At 43.1% G+C, this 20212-nt stretch overlaps 1 protein-coding gene across 3 annotated transcripts in view; it reads right to left on the bottom strand.

The window, feature by feature from the left end:
* Positions 1 to 20212, bottom strand: part of LOC140716896 (transmembrane protein 25) — a 33756-nt gene extending 13544 nt beyond the window's left edge. The window contains exons 1-6 of one of the 3 annotated variants that reach the window (XM_073029962.1): positions 20030 to 20212; positions 16242 to 16347; positions 14986 to 15297; positions 7644 to 7934; positions 6083 to 6211; positions 2630 to 2663 (exon numbers count right to left, since the gene is read on the bottom strand). In XM_073029962.1, the coding sequence (XP_072886063.1) occupies positions 2630 to 2663; positions 6083 to 6211; positions 7644 to 7934; positions 14986 to 15297; positions 16242 to 16347; positions 20030 to 20128 (971 nt within the window). In that variant the 5' untranslated portion in view covers positions 20129 to 20212. The remainder of the gene's footprint in view (positions 1 to 2629; positions 2664 to 6082; positions 6212 to 7643; positions 7935 to 14985; positions 15298 to 16241; positions 16348 to 20029) is intronic. The other 2 variants (XM_073029963.1, XM_073029964.1) reach the window with 2 other exon arrangements.

Raw genomic sequence — 20212 nt, 5'->3', positions numbered from 1 at the left:
GGTCCACAGCAGATGCTATCTTGTTGGCTTTTCACACAACCCTGGAACATCTGGACAGCAAAGATGCATTCATCAGGATGCTCTTTGCCGATTACAGTTTGGCATTTAACATCATCAACCCATCAAACCAGTAAACTCCCAAGACCTGGGCCTCAATATCCCCTTGTGCAAATGGATCCTGGATTTCCTCACTTGCAGACCCCAGTCAGTCAGTTCAGATTGGCAAAACCATCTCCTCCACCATCTCCATAAGCACAGGAGCCCCCGTGTCTACTCGCTTTACACCAATGACCGTGTGGCTAAGTACAGCTCCAACTCCATATACAAGTTTGCTGATGACACCACTGTTGTGGGCTCTATCAAAGAGGGTGATGAATCAACATACTGGAGAGAAATTGAAAACATAGCTGAGTGGTGTAATAACAACAACCTCTCACTCAATGTCAACAAGACCAAGAAACTGATTGTAGACTTCAGGAGAGGGAAACCAGAGGTCCATGAGCCAGTAATCATCGGAGGATCAGAGGTGGAGAGGGTCAGAAACTTTAAATTCCAGGGTGTCACTATCTCAGAGGACCTGTCCTGGACCCATCATTTAAATATAATTGTGGAGTAAGCACGACAGTGCCTCTACTTCCTCAAGAGTCTGTGGAGATTCAACATGTCATCAAAAACCTTGGCAAACTTCTATAGGTGTCTGGTGGAAATTGTGCTGATTGGCCACATTACAGCCTGGTATGGGAACACCAGTGCCTTTACGCTGAAAATCCTACAAAAGGTAGTGGATTCAGCCCAGTACATCATGGATAAAACCCTCCCAACCATCGAGCACATCTACATGAAAGCTGTTGTAGGAAAGCAGCATCCATTGTCAAAGATCCTCACCACCCAGGCCATGCTCTTTTCTCACTGCTGTCTTCAGGTAGAAGGTACAGGTGCCTCAGGACTCGCACCACCAGGTTCAAGAACAGTTACTATCCCTCAACCATCAGGCTCTTGAACAAAAGGGGGATAACTACACTCATTCTACTTCTGGTGCTCCCACAACTGATGGTCTCACTTTAAGGCTCTTCATTTTGTTATTTCATGTTCTCGTTATTTATTGCTATTTATTTATATTGCACAGTTTGTTGTCCATTGACCCTGTTTGCAGTTACTGTTCTGTAGATTTGCTGAGTATGCCCACAGAAAAAGAATCTCATGGTTGTATGTGGTGACATGTATGCACTCTGATAATAAATTTTACTTTGAACTTTGAAGATTTCCAGCATCTGCAGAATCTCTAGAAGGCAAATGCAATGTCAGCATTCATTTTGAGAGGACTAGAATATAAAAGCAAGGATGTAATGCTGAGGCTTTATAAAGCACTGTCAATGCCTTATTTGGGAGTATTTTGAACAATTTTCTAAGTTTTCTTATCTAAGAAAAGATGTGCTGACATAGGAGAGGGTTCAGAGGAGGTTCACAAGAATGATTCCAAGAATGAAAGGATTATCATATGAGGAGCGTTTGATGGCTCTGGACTTGTACTCACTAGAATTTGGAAGAATGAGGGAGGATCTCATTGAAACCTACCAAATGTTGAAAGGCCTCAAAAGAGTGGATGTGGAGAGTATGTTCCCTATGAAGAGGGGAGTCCAGGTCCAGCAGACTCAGCCTCAGAATCGAGGGACATCCATTTAGAACAGAGATGAGGAGGAATTTCTTTAGCCAGAAAGTGGTGAATCTATTAAATTTGTTGCCACAGGCGGCTATGGAGGCCAAGTCACTGGATATATTTAAGGCAGACGTTGATAGATTCTTGATTAGTCAGGGCATGAAGGGATATGGTGAGAAGGCAGGAGGCTGGAGTTGAGAGAGAAATGGATCAGTCATGATGAAATGCTGGAGCAGACTCAATGGGCCAAAATAGCCTAATTCTGCTCCTATCTATTATGGTATTATGGTCTCTTATGTAATAAAATGTATATGTCCACTGTCCAAGTTTGACAGCAAACCAGATCAGAAGATATCAAGACAGGTGCTCAAAACTTGGTAGGTTTTAAAGAGCATCTTGAAGGAGGGTGGTGAATACCCAGAAAGAGCTGCCAGAGGTGGTGGTTGAGGCAAATATCATTACAACATTTTAAAAGTGTTTGAACAGGTACTTGGATAGGAAAGGTGGAGTGGGATATGGGTTTAGTACAGACAAACCAGATTAGCACAAATAGGCATGGACGAGGGGTCATTTCTACGCGGTACGATTCTACAAGTAAAGAGAGACTGACATGGCATCCCAGTGTTAGGAAACTGAATGTATATGGTCGCAGTTGGTGCAGTATTAATATCAGGGATATCTAAAAGAAGCAGAGAGATCTCAGGTGGTTAAAAATATGTAAAATAAAAACGTACTATGGAGAGACCTACAAACACTGCCAGACTTGGTGCAATACACATCACCAAACGCAAGAGTGAGGGGTGAAGGGGACTTGGTGTGCATTAGGATACAGGCAGCTGGCAGTGGGGGACATAGGTCAGTCTCAGCTAAGTTAAACTCCATGAATCATTGTAAAGTGAAGGCACGACCCAGACAAGGGCAGAGGAGGAAGCAAAGCAAAAATAAAACATTCAGAGATATTCAGTTAATTACCTGAGAACAGCTGAGTCTCTGCTGGGTTTTAGATCTGAAATAGAATGAAGAAAAGGGGAAGTAACTGTGGATGAAACTGCAGATGCTGAAAATCTGAAATAAAAACAGAGGATACAGCAATTTCTCAGCAGGTCAGGTAGTATCTGTGAAAAGAGAAACAGATTTGCTGTTTCAAGCATAAAACCCTTTGTCAGGTTTGGCTCTGTGTGGTACAGATAAACCCCAGTGTCACCTGATGCCCAGCCTGGGTGGCGCACAGCAGCTACTCCCTCACAACTCCAGTACTCCTGGCTTCAGAAAACCATGAGATGTAGGCGCAAAGTGATGCCATTCAGACCGTCAAGCCTACTCTCCCATTCCATCATGGCCGAGTTATTATTCCTCTCTCCCTACTCTCTGCCTTCACCTCATAACTTTTGACACCCTTACAGATCAAGAACCTATAAAACTTTGCTTTAAATATACCCAGTGCCTCAGCCTCCACGGCTGTCTGTAACAATGAATTCCACAGATTCACTGGTACAGGCCCAGAGGCATCAAATGCTCCTCATTCATTAACCCTTTCGTTCCCAGAATCATTCTCGTGAACCTCCTTCTGGACCCTCTCCAATTTCAGCACATCTTTTTTCGATAGGGTGCCCAAAACTGTCCACAATACTCCAAGTACTGTCTGACAAATGCCTTATAAAACCTCAACATCACCACCTCGTTCTTACATTCTAGTCCTCTCAAAAGGTTCAAGCCTGGCCTTGGGTGCTTTCTGTATGGAGTTTGCACTCTCTCCCCATGACCATGTGGGATCCCACCCACCGCCTGTTCTGGTTTCCCACAAAAATACCTGGGTGGGTAGGTTATTGGGCCATTGTAAATTGCCCCTTGTGTATTGGTAAGAATCTGGGCAGAATTGATGGAATGTAGAGAAATAAAAGTTCAGATTAGTCTAGGTGAGGTGTGGAGGAGGAGGGCTGCAGAGCATTTCTGTGTTTTCTGAATTCATGAATCAATAAATCTCACCACATAGCTTCAGAGAATTCAATAACTATATGTTTTATCATTTTTATTGAGAAACAGCGAGGAACAGGCCATTCCGGCCCTTTGAGCCACGTTGCCCAGCAAACCCTAATTTAACCCTTGCCTAATCACTGGAAAATTTACAGTGACTAATTAACCTACTAACAGGTACGCCTTTGGACCATGGGAGGAAACCGGATCACCCAGAGGAAACCCAGGCAGACACAGGAGGAACGCACAAACTCCTTGCAGGCAGCTGTCTCTCTTGGACTGTGAGAATCGATGAGTTATTGGGAGCCACATTTGCATATTGTATCAGTAACTGCATTTTACAAGGTATATCATTGGCTGCAAAATGGATGCCAGTGGCAGAGATTGTGTTTGTGAGTCGATCCTCCAAGGCCCAGAAACACACAACATCTATCTGAGGTGGGCTTTCAGAATGATCTCCTGTGGAGATGGTCTAGACTGTACAACCCTTGTCATTATAGTACAACAAAACTAATACCACTGAGATCACTTTGCACTAAAATGGAGTATGATTTCTTTTTCATTTGTATTGTGCTCTTTCTTGCAAAAGTTGTGTATAATTTATCCTTAATTGACGTTTTTCTTGGGAATGCGTTTAACTAATACTCTGTGCCCGTGATGCTGCAGCAAGAAAGTTTTTAATTGCACCTGTGCACACATGGACTTGTGCAGATGACAATAAATTTGACTTCTGATTTTTGTTTTGAGTTTTGGGCTGAATCACACAGTGCAAATTCTGACCAGCTCCCACCTCAAAGGGCAATAGGCCTCTTTGTTACATCTTAACAACCCATAACAGAAGGTTTCGGCACAGAAGAGCCCATTCAGCATGACATCCCTGTGCTGGCTGTTACATAGTGAAACTCTTGGGACCCTGGGAGTTATTAATAGGTGGGCAGAGTCATTAAGTTATATTACGCCTAGAGAAAATGTGCTTGGCCTCAGCTGGTATTTTGTATCCAATCCAGTGCTACTTTATGGTGGATAAGAAGGTGTGGAGTGGGCACTAAAACCGTTTTATTAACACACACAAAAAGCTGGGGGATCTCAGCAAATCAGGCAGCATCCATGCAGAGGATAAACAGTCAACGTTTTGGGCTAAGACCCTTCATCAGGCCTCAGTTATATTAAAATGGTTCTAGAAGGAAGGACTTGAGAAACTGAAGTCATTCTCATCAGAACAGACAAGAATTTGAAGAAATCTGAGCAATGTCTTTAAAATCCTGAAGGATTTAATTAAAGAGAAGAGGAATGGTTTCTAATGGCAGCAGGGTTGAGCCAGGATGCAAGCGGCCTCGAGGCCTAGAAGCTTACAGACGGGGCAGAAGCCCATGATCGACTCCATTTCTCACCAATCTCACTCCTTAAAGTGTTAAGAAAGATTGAAATGCCAAGGTGAGCGAGTGTTCAACGCTGTCTACCAGCCTCGCGCTCACTGCTGCCAGAGGAAGCTGTCTGGGTGTGATGGTCTCATTCTTGTTCACTGCTCCTGAAGGAAGGTCCCTGCGTTCAAATGGTCTCTCTCTCTCTCTCCCACGATGCTGTCGGAGGATGGTATTCATGGATTGGACTAGCTCACTTGGACCCTATTCTGTGTTTTTGCATGTTCTTTCTTGTTGCTGTTTGCATGATCTGTTTGCTTTTCTGCGCGTGGGGGATTGCTGTTTGCATGATTGATTTTGCGCATGAGGGTGCTTGATGTTCTTGTTGCCGTTTTGCGCAGTTTGTTTTTTTTAGCGCATGGGGGTGGGGTTGATATTTTTCCTTGAACAGCTTCCATGATTTTTGTTGTTTCATGGCTGTCTGGAGAAAACAAACATTTAGAGTTGTATACTGCATACATACTTTGATAATAGATGTACCTTGAACCTTGATTGTCAAAGGATGCAGGTTTAAGATGGTTGGCAAAAGAACAAGGCAAATGCTTTGTGTTTAGAATTGGGATCAAAGCATCTGCATGATGGAAGCATAATCTGGGTTTTTTTTAAACAAAAGGAAGTGTATAATATAAATGTAATTCCAGGATATACAGTAGACTAGGACTAAGTGAATTTCTCTTTCAAAGTGCCAGAACAGTCAATGGGCCAAATGGCCTTGTTCTGAGCTGTATTGATCTTTCACTTTATGAATTTGCCGTTAGTTCATTAATTTCTGAATCAAGGAGAACCTTGGCTTGAGAATAAAATACAATGCAAAGAACTGAAAACAGTATTGGATGGATCAACAACCCCCGCATGATTCGTAGATCTTCTCAGGTGTCAGACATCCTTGAGGACTGACAGACATGAAAAGAATCCCTTCGAATTTGTCTGCACCAATGATACTCTAAGCTGCTACTGCCTACCAGTCCCAGTGCAATAGGTCATTACAGGAATGTGCTCCAATTCAGCACCCTCCCACTCAGTGTCTTACCTGCACTTTCCCTTCTCCGGTATATAGCACACAGTACAATAACGTTCAGGAGCAGGATGGCGAGGAGCCCAAGGATTCCCCCGAGGAGGATCACCAGCACAGGAACCTCAATGCGGGAATGGAGAAATCCTGGAAGGAAGAGGTGAAGAGCCAAACAACTCAAAAGTCACAGAGGTCACTTACACATCAGAAAGAAAGCCTGTATACCCCGACTTCAGCACTTTACAACCAATGAAGTGTTATTGAGTTATAATCATTGCCACAGATAACAAGGCCAATTAATCTTTTTCACGATGTTCATTAAGATACAAAAGTTGGCTAAGGCAGGGAAAAGGTCCGTGCTCTTTGAAATAAAATCAAATTACCATCCATTTCTAATTGAAGAGGCAAATGAATGCTCAGTTTAAAGTCTCAGTTCAAAGGAGGCATCTTCAACCATGCAGCACTCCTGCAGAGATATATGCACAGTAAACCAGGGAGACATGTTCTAGACACTGAAGTAGGCATAGAATTAAAAATGATTGATTTATGCAAATTTCATTCTCACTTGGCACAAGAAGAGGCTATTCCTTCCTTTGGAGCTACTGTGCAACTGAACAACACAGAACAGAGAACAGTACAGCATACTAGAGGTCCTTGTTGTGCCAACCCTTTAACCTACTAAGATCAATCTAACCCTTCCTTCCTACAGTGCCCTCCATTTTTCTATCATCTATGTGCCTGCCTTAAATGCCTTTAATGTATCTGCCTCTACCTGCACCCCTGACTCACCAATCTGTGTAAAAAAACTTACCTCTGACATCTCCCACTTTACTTTCCTCCAATCACCTTAACATTATGCTTCCTCATACTAGCTATTTCCGCCCTGCGGAAAATGTCACCGCTCTCCACTCAATCTATGCCTTTTATCATCTTGTACACCTCTATCAAGTCACTTCTCACCCTCCTTCGCTCCAGAGAGAAAAATCCCAGCTTGCTCAACCCTTCCTCATAAGACATGCTCACTAATCCAGGCAGCATCCTGGTAAACCTCCTCTGAACCTTCTCTAAAGCTTCCACACCCTTCCCATAATGAGGCAACCAGAACTGAACACACTTTTCCTAGTGTGGTCCAACTAGAGTTTTATAGAGCTGTAATACTACCTCACAGCTCTTGAATTCAATACACCATTTTCCTTCTTAAACACCCAATCAACTTGTGCAGCAACTTTGAGAGATCTATTCTCACTTTGAGGGATCAAAAAAAACACATGCTAACTTAATTTTTTTTTAATCTCATAGTGTTAATTGGCCACGGTAAATTGTATCTCATGTGTAGATGAGTGTCAGAATCTGAAGGAACTGATGAGACTCTGAGAAGAATAAAATGGCTGCATGGTGGTCAGCAGGGAATAAGTGGGATGGACTTTATGATCCCATCCCTTCATGCTGTTAATCATTGCAGGAAACTCTCACTGACCCTCTCAAACCCTACCAACAAAACTGATTACTTTGGAAATCTAGAGCATTAGAACAGAGCCAAAAGACAACCAGTGGCGGCTATCTCGTTTTTTTTGTTTACCTGGTAAAGCAATAGAAGAGTTGGTCACTCCAAATTCATTGCCAGCACTGAAGGAGTAGTTCTTTGCCAGGCTAGTCAGCTGCACGTGAACGGTGTGGTTGGTCAACCATGGATAACTCTTGGTGTCCAAGATCATGAAATTGGAGGTGTTCACAATAACTCTGCCACTTTCATCGACCCAGGTGATCGTGGCAGGAGGGTTTGCACGGACGAGGACAAACAGGACCAGGAAAAGCCCCGAGTCGTTGTGTTCCTTGTATTCAGCATCCATCCGAACAACTTCTGGTTTAACTAGGAAGAGGTACAGAAGAGGACAAGAGTCAAAACAATTTCTACCTTTGATGCTGGAAAACTTCACAGAACGAAATGTGAAGTGAATCCAAAAGTGGAATTATTAAGAGGGGCGATGAACAGCTTGGTGGAAGAGGTTTTGAAGGAAGTTTCCAAGTTCAGGGCTCAGCAGTTGAATATATGGCTGTGCATAACACAATTTTGTCCAGGAGTTTGCTGAGACCTGCAATAAAAAGTACAAAGCTTCCAAGGTGGGGATCAAGGGTGAAATTAAGTGAGTTCACTATCAGAGTCGATCCCTTCCCAGTTGCATTTTGACACCACAGTATTTTTACCTTTCCTGGTAATTTACATAGAACATAGAATCAGAATCAGGTTTGTTAACACTGACATACAGCATGTCATGAGATTTGTTGCTATGCAGCAGTACAGTGCAAGACATTAAAAAATTACTCTGTTACAATAAGTAAATATAAAAACAGAAATATTAAAACATTTAAAATAGTGCAAAAAGAGAAAAATAGAGAGGTAATGTTTATAGATTTGTGTTTTGCTCCGAAATATGATGGCAGAGGGGAAGAAGCCATTCCTGAAATTGAGTGTGCAACTTCAGGCTCCTGTACCTCCTCCCTGATGGTAGCAATGAGAAGAGGGAATAGAACACTACAAAGGAACAGTCCCTTTAACCCACAATGTCTATACTGCTCATGATGCCAATTTAAACCAACCCTATCTGCTTGTTTATGGCCAATATCCCTCCATTTCCTGTTTGTTAGATTCTGTCTAAATACCTTTTAAATTAGTTTATACCATTCATTCTTTTCATTGAGAAAAGAAACACATTTCTAGTACTAGTTGTAATTTTGCTTTTCACGTCATTCAATGTAAATCCATTAATCTTCCTAGTGTTTCTTTCCTTCAAATGATGCCTGAGTTTACCAGCAAACTCATTTTCTTCCTCCACATCATCATGCCCTTGGATTCGAACTGTGAGCTGATTGGACTCTGCAGCCAGCGAGATTCATCCAGTTCAAAGGTGTCCTTGGCCTTCACCTCATTTGGACTGACTTCACAGTCCAAGTGTCCCTTTCTACCATCTCGAATCATCAGATAATGCTCTTCAAAGCAATCAGAATGCTTGTTTAAAATTTTAGAGATACAGCGCAGAACAGGCTCTTCGAACCACACCATCCAGCAAACCAGCAATTTAACCCTAGCCTAATCATGGGACAATTCACAATGCCTAATCAACCTACTAACCAGAACGTCGTTGGACTGTGGGAGGAAACCGGAGCACCCGAAGGAAACTCACACACACAGAGGAAGGAATATACAAACTTGTTTACAAAGGGGCACTGGAATTGAACTCTGAAATCCGACACCTGAGCTGTAATAGTGTTTGTGCAGAGTGAGAAAAGAGAAAAGTCTTTTTGGATTAGAATCTACCAAGGTGTTTCTTGCTGCAGTAACATGTCCTACATGGAGGCAATCCTAAAGCTCTCATTCGAATGAAAGATGATGTTATTTTAGTCAATAGCATCATTAAAATGACCAGACAACTCAATTATAATTTATATACTCACATTTCTTATGATATTAAAGGCCATTTGGCCCATTGACCCTTTGAATTGCAGAACAATTCCATCGCATTCCACTGCTTTTTCCTGGAACCTATTCTCACATATCCTCCCTAATTCTCCCAACACTCAGAGCAATTTACAGTAGTCCAGTAATCCACCAGCTCACCTCTGGAATGTGGGAGGAAAGCCCAAATGATTACAGGGAGAATGCGCAGACAGACAGAACTCGGGGTCAGAATCGAACCTGAGTCGCTGGAGCTGTGAGACAGCAGTGCTAATGCTGGAGCACTCTGCGCTAACCCTGATAAATGCTAGAGTTTGCTCTAATATTGTGGAAAGTTCAAATTACATCAGATGACACTGCAACACATGCTATTCCTTTTTAACTGCAACAAGTAAATTGGACTGTGTATATTTAAACATTCCTGCCACACATTACTCAGCTCCACCCAAGACAGAGAAGCCTTTTTTTTTAAACAAGAGATTTCAAGATTTCAAAACTAACACGGTTTTATCCTGACATTAGTCCCGTCTGTGACAAGTGTAAAGGGGGCGAGGCTTCTCTTATTCATATGTACTGGGCTTGTCCTAGTCTAGAGAAATTCTGGAGAGAAGTTTTTTTTTTAACTTTATCCCATATTCTCAATTGCCACTTAGAACCTAACCCTCTGATTGCTCGTTTTGGCACCTTGGGTGAATTAGACACGCATTTGAGTCCGACTAAACGTCGAGCATTATCTTTTGCCTCTCTTTTGGCCAGATGGTTGGTTCTTCTCGGGTGGAGAGATGTTGCCTCATCCACTCATGCTCAATGGCTTAGTGATATTATGTCCTGTTTAGACCTTGAAAAGATTCATTATTCACCTTTCAATTTGGACATAAAATTTCAATTTGGTCCTTTTCTTGAATACTTTCACAATTCCTCTTTTTGATTAGGTTTATCCGTTTTTTGTACTACAATCCCTTACTTCCAACTTTTTTTCTGTAAGTTTTACGGTTTTTTAATGTGAATTACATTATAGTTTTGGTAGTAGGCATTATATTTTCTTTTTTTATATATATATTTACAGCTCTGTGGGGTCGAACACTCCGATTAATTTTTCTTTTACACGTTGAATTGGTTGGCCTGGAGTTTTGTAGTGGGAGGGAGGGGAGGATACTAACTTAGTATGATTTTATTTTGGGTGCTTTTTCCTTATTGTTATGAATTATATATTAGACATGTTTGTTTTGCACTATATAAATCTCCATTTTGTTGATGGTTTTTTTGTAGTTGTATTGTAGAATTAAAAAAAATAATAAAAAGAGATTTCAAAACATTTAATAAACTAATGAAAGTGGCAGAGGGATACAAAACCAAATTATGAAGAGTCTTTATCTAAAGAGGCTTCAGTAGCAAGGCTCGATGCTTCAGAGTACAAGCACCACTCCCCCACCCCAAAATACAGAGTAACTTTGTGTAGGCATGTACTCTGCACCACTGCATGTACGTATATACTTACCAGATATGGATATGTTGTGGTACAGATTCAACACAGACAGGGGCTGAAAGAGTTAATCTATTAGGCTGCATCAATTACGAATATGGAAATTTGGGGGTGGGCCGAGGTGGTTGGCCTAATTCTAGAGCACAAGATAATTAAATGATTTAATAAAATAAATAGAAATTATTCCTTCTGCTGGAAATAGTGAAGAATAATAAGATATAACAAAATATCAGACCCTATCTACCTGTGACTCCACTTTCAACAAATTATGGACCTGTATTCCCGGGTCCCTTTGTTCTACCACACTCCTCAGTGCCCTACTGCTCACTGTGTAAGACCTACCCTGCTTGGTCCTACCAAAGTGCAACACCTCACACTAGTCTGTATTAAATGCCATCTGGCATTTTTCAGCCCATTATTCTAACTGAAGCAAACCCCTCTGCAAGTCATGGTAGCCTTCTTCGCTGTCCTCTATATCCCCAATCTTGGTGTCATTTGCAAAATTTGCTGATCCAGTTGACCACATTATCATCCAGTACATTGATGTAACTGACAAACATCAACAGACCCAGCACTGATCCCTGCAGCACACCATAAGTCACAGGCCTCCAGTCAGAGAGGCAACCATATACTACCACTCTCTGGCTTCTCCCACAAAACCAACATTGAATCCAATTTACTACCTCATCTTGAATGCCAAGCGACTGAACCCTCTTGACCAGCCTCCTGTGCGGGACCTTGTCATTCAATGAGGAAGGATTCTCTATTTGAATACTGTGGGAAAGTCAGCAAAATGTGCTCAGGCCTTCATGTAGAAATTGTGTGCAGTTCTGACCACCTACCGATAGAAAAGATATAAGATTGAAAGAGTACAGAGAACATTTACAAGAACGTTGCCTGGACTTAAGACCTGAGTTACAGGAAAAGATTACAACTTTATACCCTGCAGCATAGGAGATTGAGAGGAGATGTGGTAGAGGTATAGATAGGGTAAAAATAAGCAGTTTTTTTTAATTCACTGAGGTTGGGTGAGACTAGAACTGAAGGTCACAGGTTTAGAGTAAAAGGTGAAATGTTTAAGGGGAACCTGAGGTTGATGCAAGTGTGGAACGAGCTGCCAGTGGAACTGGTGGATGTGGACTTAAAAGAAGTTTAGATAGATATATGGATGGGGGGACATGGAAGGCACTGGTCCAGGTGCAGGTCGATGGGATTAGGCAGAATAACAGCTTGGCATGGACTAGATGGGCTGAAGGGCCTGTGACTGTACTGTGGTGCTCTCTGACTCTAAAATGTGAACTAGGCTATTCCTGGGTAACAACAGGACGCACAAACAAAAGCTGGGAATCAGATGAAATTTTCCGAACTGGGACTAATAAACTAGCACTGTAAAGGATAGAAGCTGTTGCAGTGAATGGCAGATCACAAGTGATAGATTGACTCCTCCTGTACTTGATTTTACATCATGTGGGATTTTGATCTTATCTCTGCCAAAAGCTTATCATTCATACATCTAATCCAATGATTCCATTCTCCCTGCTGTCCAATTGCAAGTGCCTTACTTCATTTACAGTTGCAAGCCTGTTGTCAGACATCAAGAGCCATTGGTTGGGTTGGGTAAGCCCATCACCCCTGCTAGGACATAAGCCACCAACAGCAGCTCATCAGAATCCTCTGTCCTGGGCCAGTCTTTCAACTTGTCACCAGCTGTACCCCATCTTCGAAGATCCTTCCTCTCCCAGGGATGAGATCTTTGGATCTGTAGCTCTAGGTCTTTATAAGGTGGGGTTTGTTAGCCCCATGCCCAACCCTTCTCCTTTCACAGCTAGGCTTGGGACCCTCCATGGTGGAATTAAGAACTATTAGCCTCTAAATGTTACCATTTATTGCACTGTCCTCCAGTTGACCCAAATAGATTTGCCATTTCTATGGAGACGTTCCATTAAGTAAGGTGAGGTCAGTGGGCAAACATCGCACTGTTCTCCAGGTGCAGCAATACCATAGAGATTCTCCAGTAGTTTTCTATCAGTGCTTTGATTCTGGCTCAGCCTGGAGATGCTGAGATAGGCACTGGATAAGGGAGCAGCTGTTCAAAACTGAGGAGGAGGAGAATCTGACAGACTTGTGAATCTTTGACCTTCGCTGTGCCAGGAGGCTGTAGGTGCTCACTGCCTGGGTTTCTGGAAGCTGAGAGCAACAGTGAAGGGAACTAGGATGCGGGTACACAGCTGATTCAAAAGCTCAGTTAAAAATCTTATTAAATGGCAGTGTAAGCTACAGGGCCCCTGTGGCAGCTCCAACTCCCACTTCCTGTCTTATTTTAATGTCCAGATGACGGTCAGAAATGCAGCAACTGATCTGAATCCTTCTCATAAAGTGTAATAGAACATAGAACAGTACGGCACAGGCTCTTCGGCCCACAATACCTGTGCAGACTGTGATGCCAAATTAAACCAATCCCATCTGCCTGCACATCATCCACATCCTTGTACCTGTCTAAATCCATCTTAAACCGGATTTCTGTATCTGCTTCCACTAGAACCCCTGACACCCGACAATCCCTGTGTAAAAGAACTCTTCCCACACAACTCCTTTAAACCTTCCCCCGTCAACTCAACCTATACCCTTCAGCATTTCATATTTCTGCCCTGACTGACTACCTACCTCTTACCCCACCCTTTGCCTCTATTAACTTTATAAACTTCCATCCAGTTACCCTAAACCTCCAAGTAAAAGGCTCTCCTCTTCCCTTCACCATAGCCTCCTCTCACATCCATTCTGCAACAACCCATCAGGGCAATTGTTGGCTTCATTACTCTGCACCCACCCCCAAAAATCCCCCTGACCTGCCCCAGGCTCCTCCAATTCTGCCGTTTGGTGTATGCATGATTTAAGGACTTCACTCTTGGTGGCAGGACTATTAGCTGCACCAATTCTAAGCAGTAGAAGTATCTCCCTAATGATGGCCTACTATAGATTCAGATTTATCACATGTACATCAAAAAAAATACAGTGAAATGTGTCACTTGTATGAACAACCAACTCAACCTAGAAATACGCTGGAGGCAGCCAGCAAGTGTTGTCACATATTCCGGCACCAACGCAGCATGTACACACTACTCAGCAGAACACAACAAGCAACAGAACAACTAGAGCAGAACAAGACTCCTTAATTCTTTAACCGATGTTTGATCAGCTGTGCCAAGTGAAGTGGAGTCAGTATCAGGTGACACACTGTGGTGAACTACATATACCTGTCTGGACACGCCTCCTGATGACTGCTCCTGTGGCTCCTCCCACAGACCCCGGTATAAAGGCGATTGGGGCCTGAGCCCGGCCCTCAGTCTCCAGGATGTAGTATGGTGGTCAACTACTGCTTGTTCTTTCTTCCAGTCAATAAAAGCCGATATTTCGCCTCACGTCTCAGAGAGTTATTGATGGTGCATCACACACCTGTGAAAGGGCTAGCACCTCTTCTCCAGAGTACCACTGCTCAGTACAAGAGGACATGGCTTTAAGGTAAGGGGAGGGAAGTTCAAGGGGGATATTAGAGGAAGGTTTTTCACTCAGAGAGTGGTTGGTGCGTGGAATGCACTGCCTGAGTCAGTGGTGGAGGCAGATACACTAGTGAAGTTTAAGAGACTACTAGACAGGTATATGGAGGAATTTAAGGTGGGTGGTTATATGGGAGGCAGGGTTTAAGGGTCGGCACAACATTGTGGGCTGAAGGGCCTGTACTGTGCTGTATTGTTCTATGTTCTATGAAACATTATTGCACTAAGGGACCACATCATTCAGTGGCCACAAGCTGGTATACCTAATAAATTGGCCACTGAGTGTAAAATCAGGTCGTGAAACAACGTTGGGAATTCAGAACACAAGGGAAAACAGACTGGGAAATTTGCAATGAATCCAGTCAAGAGCAGGAATATTACACGTGCCTCCTCCCAAACATGAGACTTGCCAGTCATTCCCAGTACTCACACTGCACATTGAGGATGACACTGGCATTCTGCGTCTTCCCGCTGACAGGGTCGGTGACCGAGCAGTTGAGTTCCTTGTCCTTCCTGCGGGTGGTTATCACAAAGGTGCTGTAGCTCTGGTTCCTGCTCTCGTTGGAGCTGGGAATGAGCATGGTCTGGTTGCTCTCTTGCTTCTTGCCGTTCAGGTACCAGGTGACAACGGGCACCGATTTCCAGCCCTCCATCCTGCAGGTGAACTCCCTGGGGGCGTTCTCCTCCAGAGTGACTACAGGCCGCGGCCGTCCATTGATTAGAGGAAAAGGCTCAGCGATTTCTGAAATAAAGGTATAAAATACTAGTTTAAAAGTCTCATCCCCGGGATCCTTAAAAACCTCTTGGACTGTAATTCCAGGACAATATTCCTCTCCACTGAATCTCACTCAAGTGACCGTGCTCCAACCATGAGCCTAACAGGCCGTTCAATGTGCAGGGCATCACCACTGAGTCTCCATCCTGTATTCAGTGCGGGTTAGGGATCCTGACTGAGTATTTCAGCATTGACGAACTGCACCACCCCCAGCACAGCAGACTTGGCACAGGCAGCTCACAGCACAGAAGCCATTCAGCCCAACAAATCAATGCTAGCATTCATCTCCCCTAAGCCATCTCCCTTCATGCTTCACCTTACCTTGAGGAGTGGGAGGCTTTGAAGAGGATTGCAGAAGAGGCTCATTCAGAAGATGTGCCTGGAATGGAGACTATTAGCTATTGGAGAGGTTGGACAAACATATTGTTTTCTTTGAGGCTTCAGAGGCGGGGGAGGTGGGTGGTAGGGTAGACCTGATGGAAGGTTATAAGATTATGAGAGGCATCAACAGAGGAGGTGATCAGAATCTTTTAATTTAATTTAGAATCGTGATCAGCAGACATTGCGGGCTGAAGGGCCTATTCTTGCCCTATGTTATCACCTTTCAAAGACTTTTATTATATAAAAATTTCCACATGTCAACATTTTTTCACTCTCTCTTATACTCCTATATCAAGGACCTCATCAAGTCATTCCTCAGTCTTCACTTTGCTTAGTGGGACAAATCCCAGGTAGTGCAGCCTACAGGAAGGAGAAGGGGAGATGTGCTTGCCACTGAAGCTTTTGCCTGTGGGCTAAGATTAGTATTGGTACTGACTTTATCTTGACAAGCCCTCCCTCCCCTCACACACACTGAAACCAAAGGACAGGGAAATGGAAAGAATGAAAATCCAAGGATTTACTTGAAGTACCTGAGCAAACATAGGCCTCAAGTTGTAGAAGAAAGATCGCCCCAACAACATGATCATAGCCAGCCAGTGCCATGTTGGCCACTCTCGTGCTTTGATTACATCTTCTCTGAAAATGGAATGCAACAAAAAAAGTTTACCGCTTCCTACAGTAATGGAAGCAATTTGTTTGTACTTACAGCATATAATTTCATGATCTCAAAGTCTCCAAACACTTTGCAGCCTTTTAATTATTTTTAGAAGTGTGACTACCAGTAAAATGGAGGAAATGCAGAGGAGAAACCACAATATGGGAATGTGTTTTAGTGACGTTTGCTGCCCAGACACCAGCGATCAGACACTATCTGACAGGGTGGACAGGGGAGATGTGGGAGGCAGGGTGTGTTCATTTTTGGCCACCCTGCTATTGTATAGATGCTATTAAGCTAGAAAGAGTGCAGAAAAGATTTATGGAGGATGCTGCCAGGACTTGAGGGATTGAATTGTAGAGAAAGGTTAAGCAGGCTAGGACTTCATTCCCTGCAGCACTAGAAAATAAGGGGGAATTAATTAATAAAATCACAAGGGGCATAGATAGAGTGAATGCACAGAGTTCTTTCTCCCCAGGGTTAGGGTGTCAAGGACTAGGGGATATGGGTTTAAGATGAGAGAGGAAAGATTTAATATGAACTTGAGGGGCAACGTTTTTTATCCAGAGAATTAGTATATGGAATGAGCTGCCAGGTACATTAAAATACTTGGTCAGGTACATGGATGGGAGAGGTTTAGAGGAATATGGGTCCAACAAGGCTAAATGGGATTGGCTTAGATGAGCATCTTGGTTGGTATGAACGATAGCATTGTGGTAGCACAACAGGTTACAGTACCAGCAAGCCATGTTCATTTCCCACCGCTACCTGTAAGAAGTTGGTACATTCTCCCTGTGACCACGTGGGTTTCCTCCGGGTGCTCCAGTTTCCTCCCAGAGTCCAAAGATGTACTGGTTAGTAGGTTAATTGGTCATTGTGAATTATCTTGTGATTAGGCTAGGGTTCAATTGGGCAGCGGGGGGGTGGTGGTTTGCTAGGCTCAAAGAGCCTACTCCACACTGTATCTCAATAAATAAGTAAATAGAAAGCCCTAGTCATGGGAAGAATGTACAAACTTTACACAGAGAACATGGGAGGTCATGATTGTCAGAAGTTCAAAGGCTGTGGTGGCAAATTCCATGAGTTCACCACCCTGTGAGTAAAGGTGCTTTTCCTCATCTTGGTTCTAATTGCATTATCCCGTAGCCTGAGACTGTGAGCCCTGGTTCTGCACCTTCCAGCCAGGAGAAACACTCTCCTTTCATCCAGTCTGTTGTGCCCTGTCAGATTTTTGTTCGTTTCAGTGCGATCTCCCCTCATTCTTCTAAACACTCTGGTTACGGACCGAGTCAATGCAGTCTTTCCTCATATCACTATTCTACTACCTTCACTGAACTTCCTCTGCGGCAAGCACATTCTCTCTTGAGAAAGAAGGCCAACGTTGCTGCGTTACTCTCCATGGTTCAATGGTTAAGTTTACTGAATTGATATCACATGTTTAATTAGTAAACCATTTCAAATCACAGGACAAACAGATTTCACTACTGAATGATAGGAGGAGGAATTACATGATCAAAAGTTTGATCAAGGATGTAGGTTTGAAGGAGAAATATAAAGGATTTGAGTAAATACTGCAAGTTCAACTAGGGATTTTCAAAGACTCACTTTTTTTTTTACCAGAGATGGTTCAGAGAGTGGATCTCTGGCTGATTGTTTCCCCCCTTAAATGAGGCAGAGCCATAAAACACTACAGCACAGAAACAGACCCTGGCCCAGCTAGTCCATTCTGAGTTGGTATTTTGCCTAGTTCCACTAAGCTGCATCTGAACCATAGCCCTCCGTACCCCTCCCATCTCTGTACCTATCCAAACTTCTCTTAAATGTTGAAATTGAACCCGCATCCATCATTTCCACTGCAGCTATTCCACTCTCACATCACCCTCTGAGTGAAGTTCCCCTTAAATATTTCACCTTTCACCCTCAACTTTTGATCTCTAGTTCTAAACTCAGTGGAAAAAGACTGCTTGCATTAATCATATCTATACACCGCATCATTTTTTATACCTCTATCATTCTCCTGCACTCCAGGGAATAAAGTTGTAATTTATTGAACCTTTCCCTATAAATCAGGTCCTCAAATCCCGCAACATCCTTGTAATTTTATCCATACTCTTTCAATCTTATTTATATCTTATCTGCCATTAGGTGACCAGAACTGCACACAATACTCCAAATTTGACCTCACCAAGATCATATAAAACTTCAACGTAACATCTCAACTTCTGGACTCAATACTCTGACTTATGAAGGCTAATGTGCAAAAAGCTCTTTACAACCACTTTCAAGTGATTATGGATGTGTATTTCCAGATCCCTTTGTACCACCACACTCCTCAGTGCCCTACCATGGTTTGTTTTTCCAAAGTACAAGCCAATTGTCGTACCCCATCTGTCACACAGTTTGGGAGCAGTGTGGACTAATATCATTCAACTCTGGAACAAACCTAGAAGGCCGTGTTCAATTTGAACATGGCATCCTCTGAACACAGTGACTCACCACAGAGACATTAAAACCATTCATGCTCTGCTATTCAGTAATATTAGTACAGCAGAAATATTCACACCATAACATCAGAAGAGTCACTCATCTCAATTGGCATACACCAGTCTATGTCTTGTACAAATTTCTTCCCTAACCCACTAAGCACAGCCTTCAGAATCCGAATCAGGTTTATTATCACCGGCATGTGACGTGAAATTTGTTAACTTTCACCCTTATCCAACTGCCCCTTTAATGCATCCATTAGAATGACTTCACCAAACCCTCATGGAAACAGCTCCACACTCTAACCATTCTCTGGTTAAAAATAGATTCACCAAATTTCTAATTGGATTTATTATGACTAGTTACAGGATCACTTCCGTGGAAACAAAAGCTCTCATAAAATTTCAGCCTTCTACTAGGTCACCTTAATCTTTACTTACCTAAAGATGGCCAGCCTGCTCATTGTGCTCTGATATTCATAGCCCAGCAGTGCTGCTATCTTCCTGTGAATCTCTTTAATGTTTCCTTGGTGCCATGCTCCACCCTAATCTTTCACCTGTCACTTCAGTACTCAGGCCATAATGGGAAATCTGTCTTCTCATCAAGAAGAGGTTCAGTGGTCTTGCCCCATGAGTGAAAATCTTGAATGTCCAAGAGACATAACAGGGATTGAATTCAACCTGCCCCCCCAAAGCCATACAATTCTAGGCCACTAGACTAAGTAGGATTTTGGGGGGGGGGGGCAGTTTCCTGGGATCTGAGTTGTTCACTCATCATTCCATCTACCTTACCACTATCTCTGCTAGGATTCCCTGGGGAATACCTGCCCTCTGCAACCAGAGGTCAAAAGAGACAACCTGTGGTATCTTGGCATCACCCCTAGCAAGGGGCATTGAGACAGATAGGTATGTACATGATGCCGTTAAGAAAAAATCACAACACTGTAAATATGGTCAAGGATCTTTACTGTCAGACCTTAGGGCTGAGCTGATTAGAAGCCATCACTGCCCTAACCTACAAGCACTTTCCCTGTACCCACAAACGAATCAGGAAGCAGGTCCAGCACGATTCAACCTGCATCATATTATAAGTGGCCGAGCAGACTGGGTTGTTTACTGATTATAACACTGAGCCATCGCAAGCTTAATTTAATGTAAAGGAAATTCAACACAAGCTTACCTCTGAATAATATTCCAGGGAGACAGGAAGATGGTTTTGAGCTTTATTTACCTGAATGAGGGCAAGGAACTCGGCAGTAATTTGGCTCCTTTTAAGCATGAGGAGGAATTTCAACCTCCTCCACTTTCCACTGTTACTTGTGTCGCCCTCTCAGTATCACGGCAGCTGGTTCTCAGTGATGTG

This window comes from Hemitrygon akajei, chromosome 26 (genome assembly GCF_048418815.1).
Source record: "Hemitrygon akajei chromosome 26, sHemAka1.3, whole genome shotgun sequence".
Taxonomy (NCBI): domain Eukaryota; kingdom Metazoa; phylum Chordata; class Chondrichthyes; order Myliobatiformes; family Dasyatidae; genus Hemitrygon; species Hemitrygon akajei.
The sequence above is the reverse complement of the archived record's forward strand: the minus strand, read 5'-3'. Positions and strand labels throughout refer to the sequence as shown.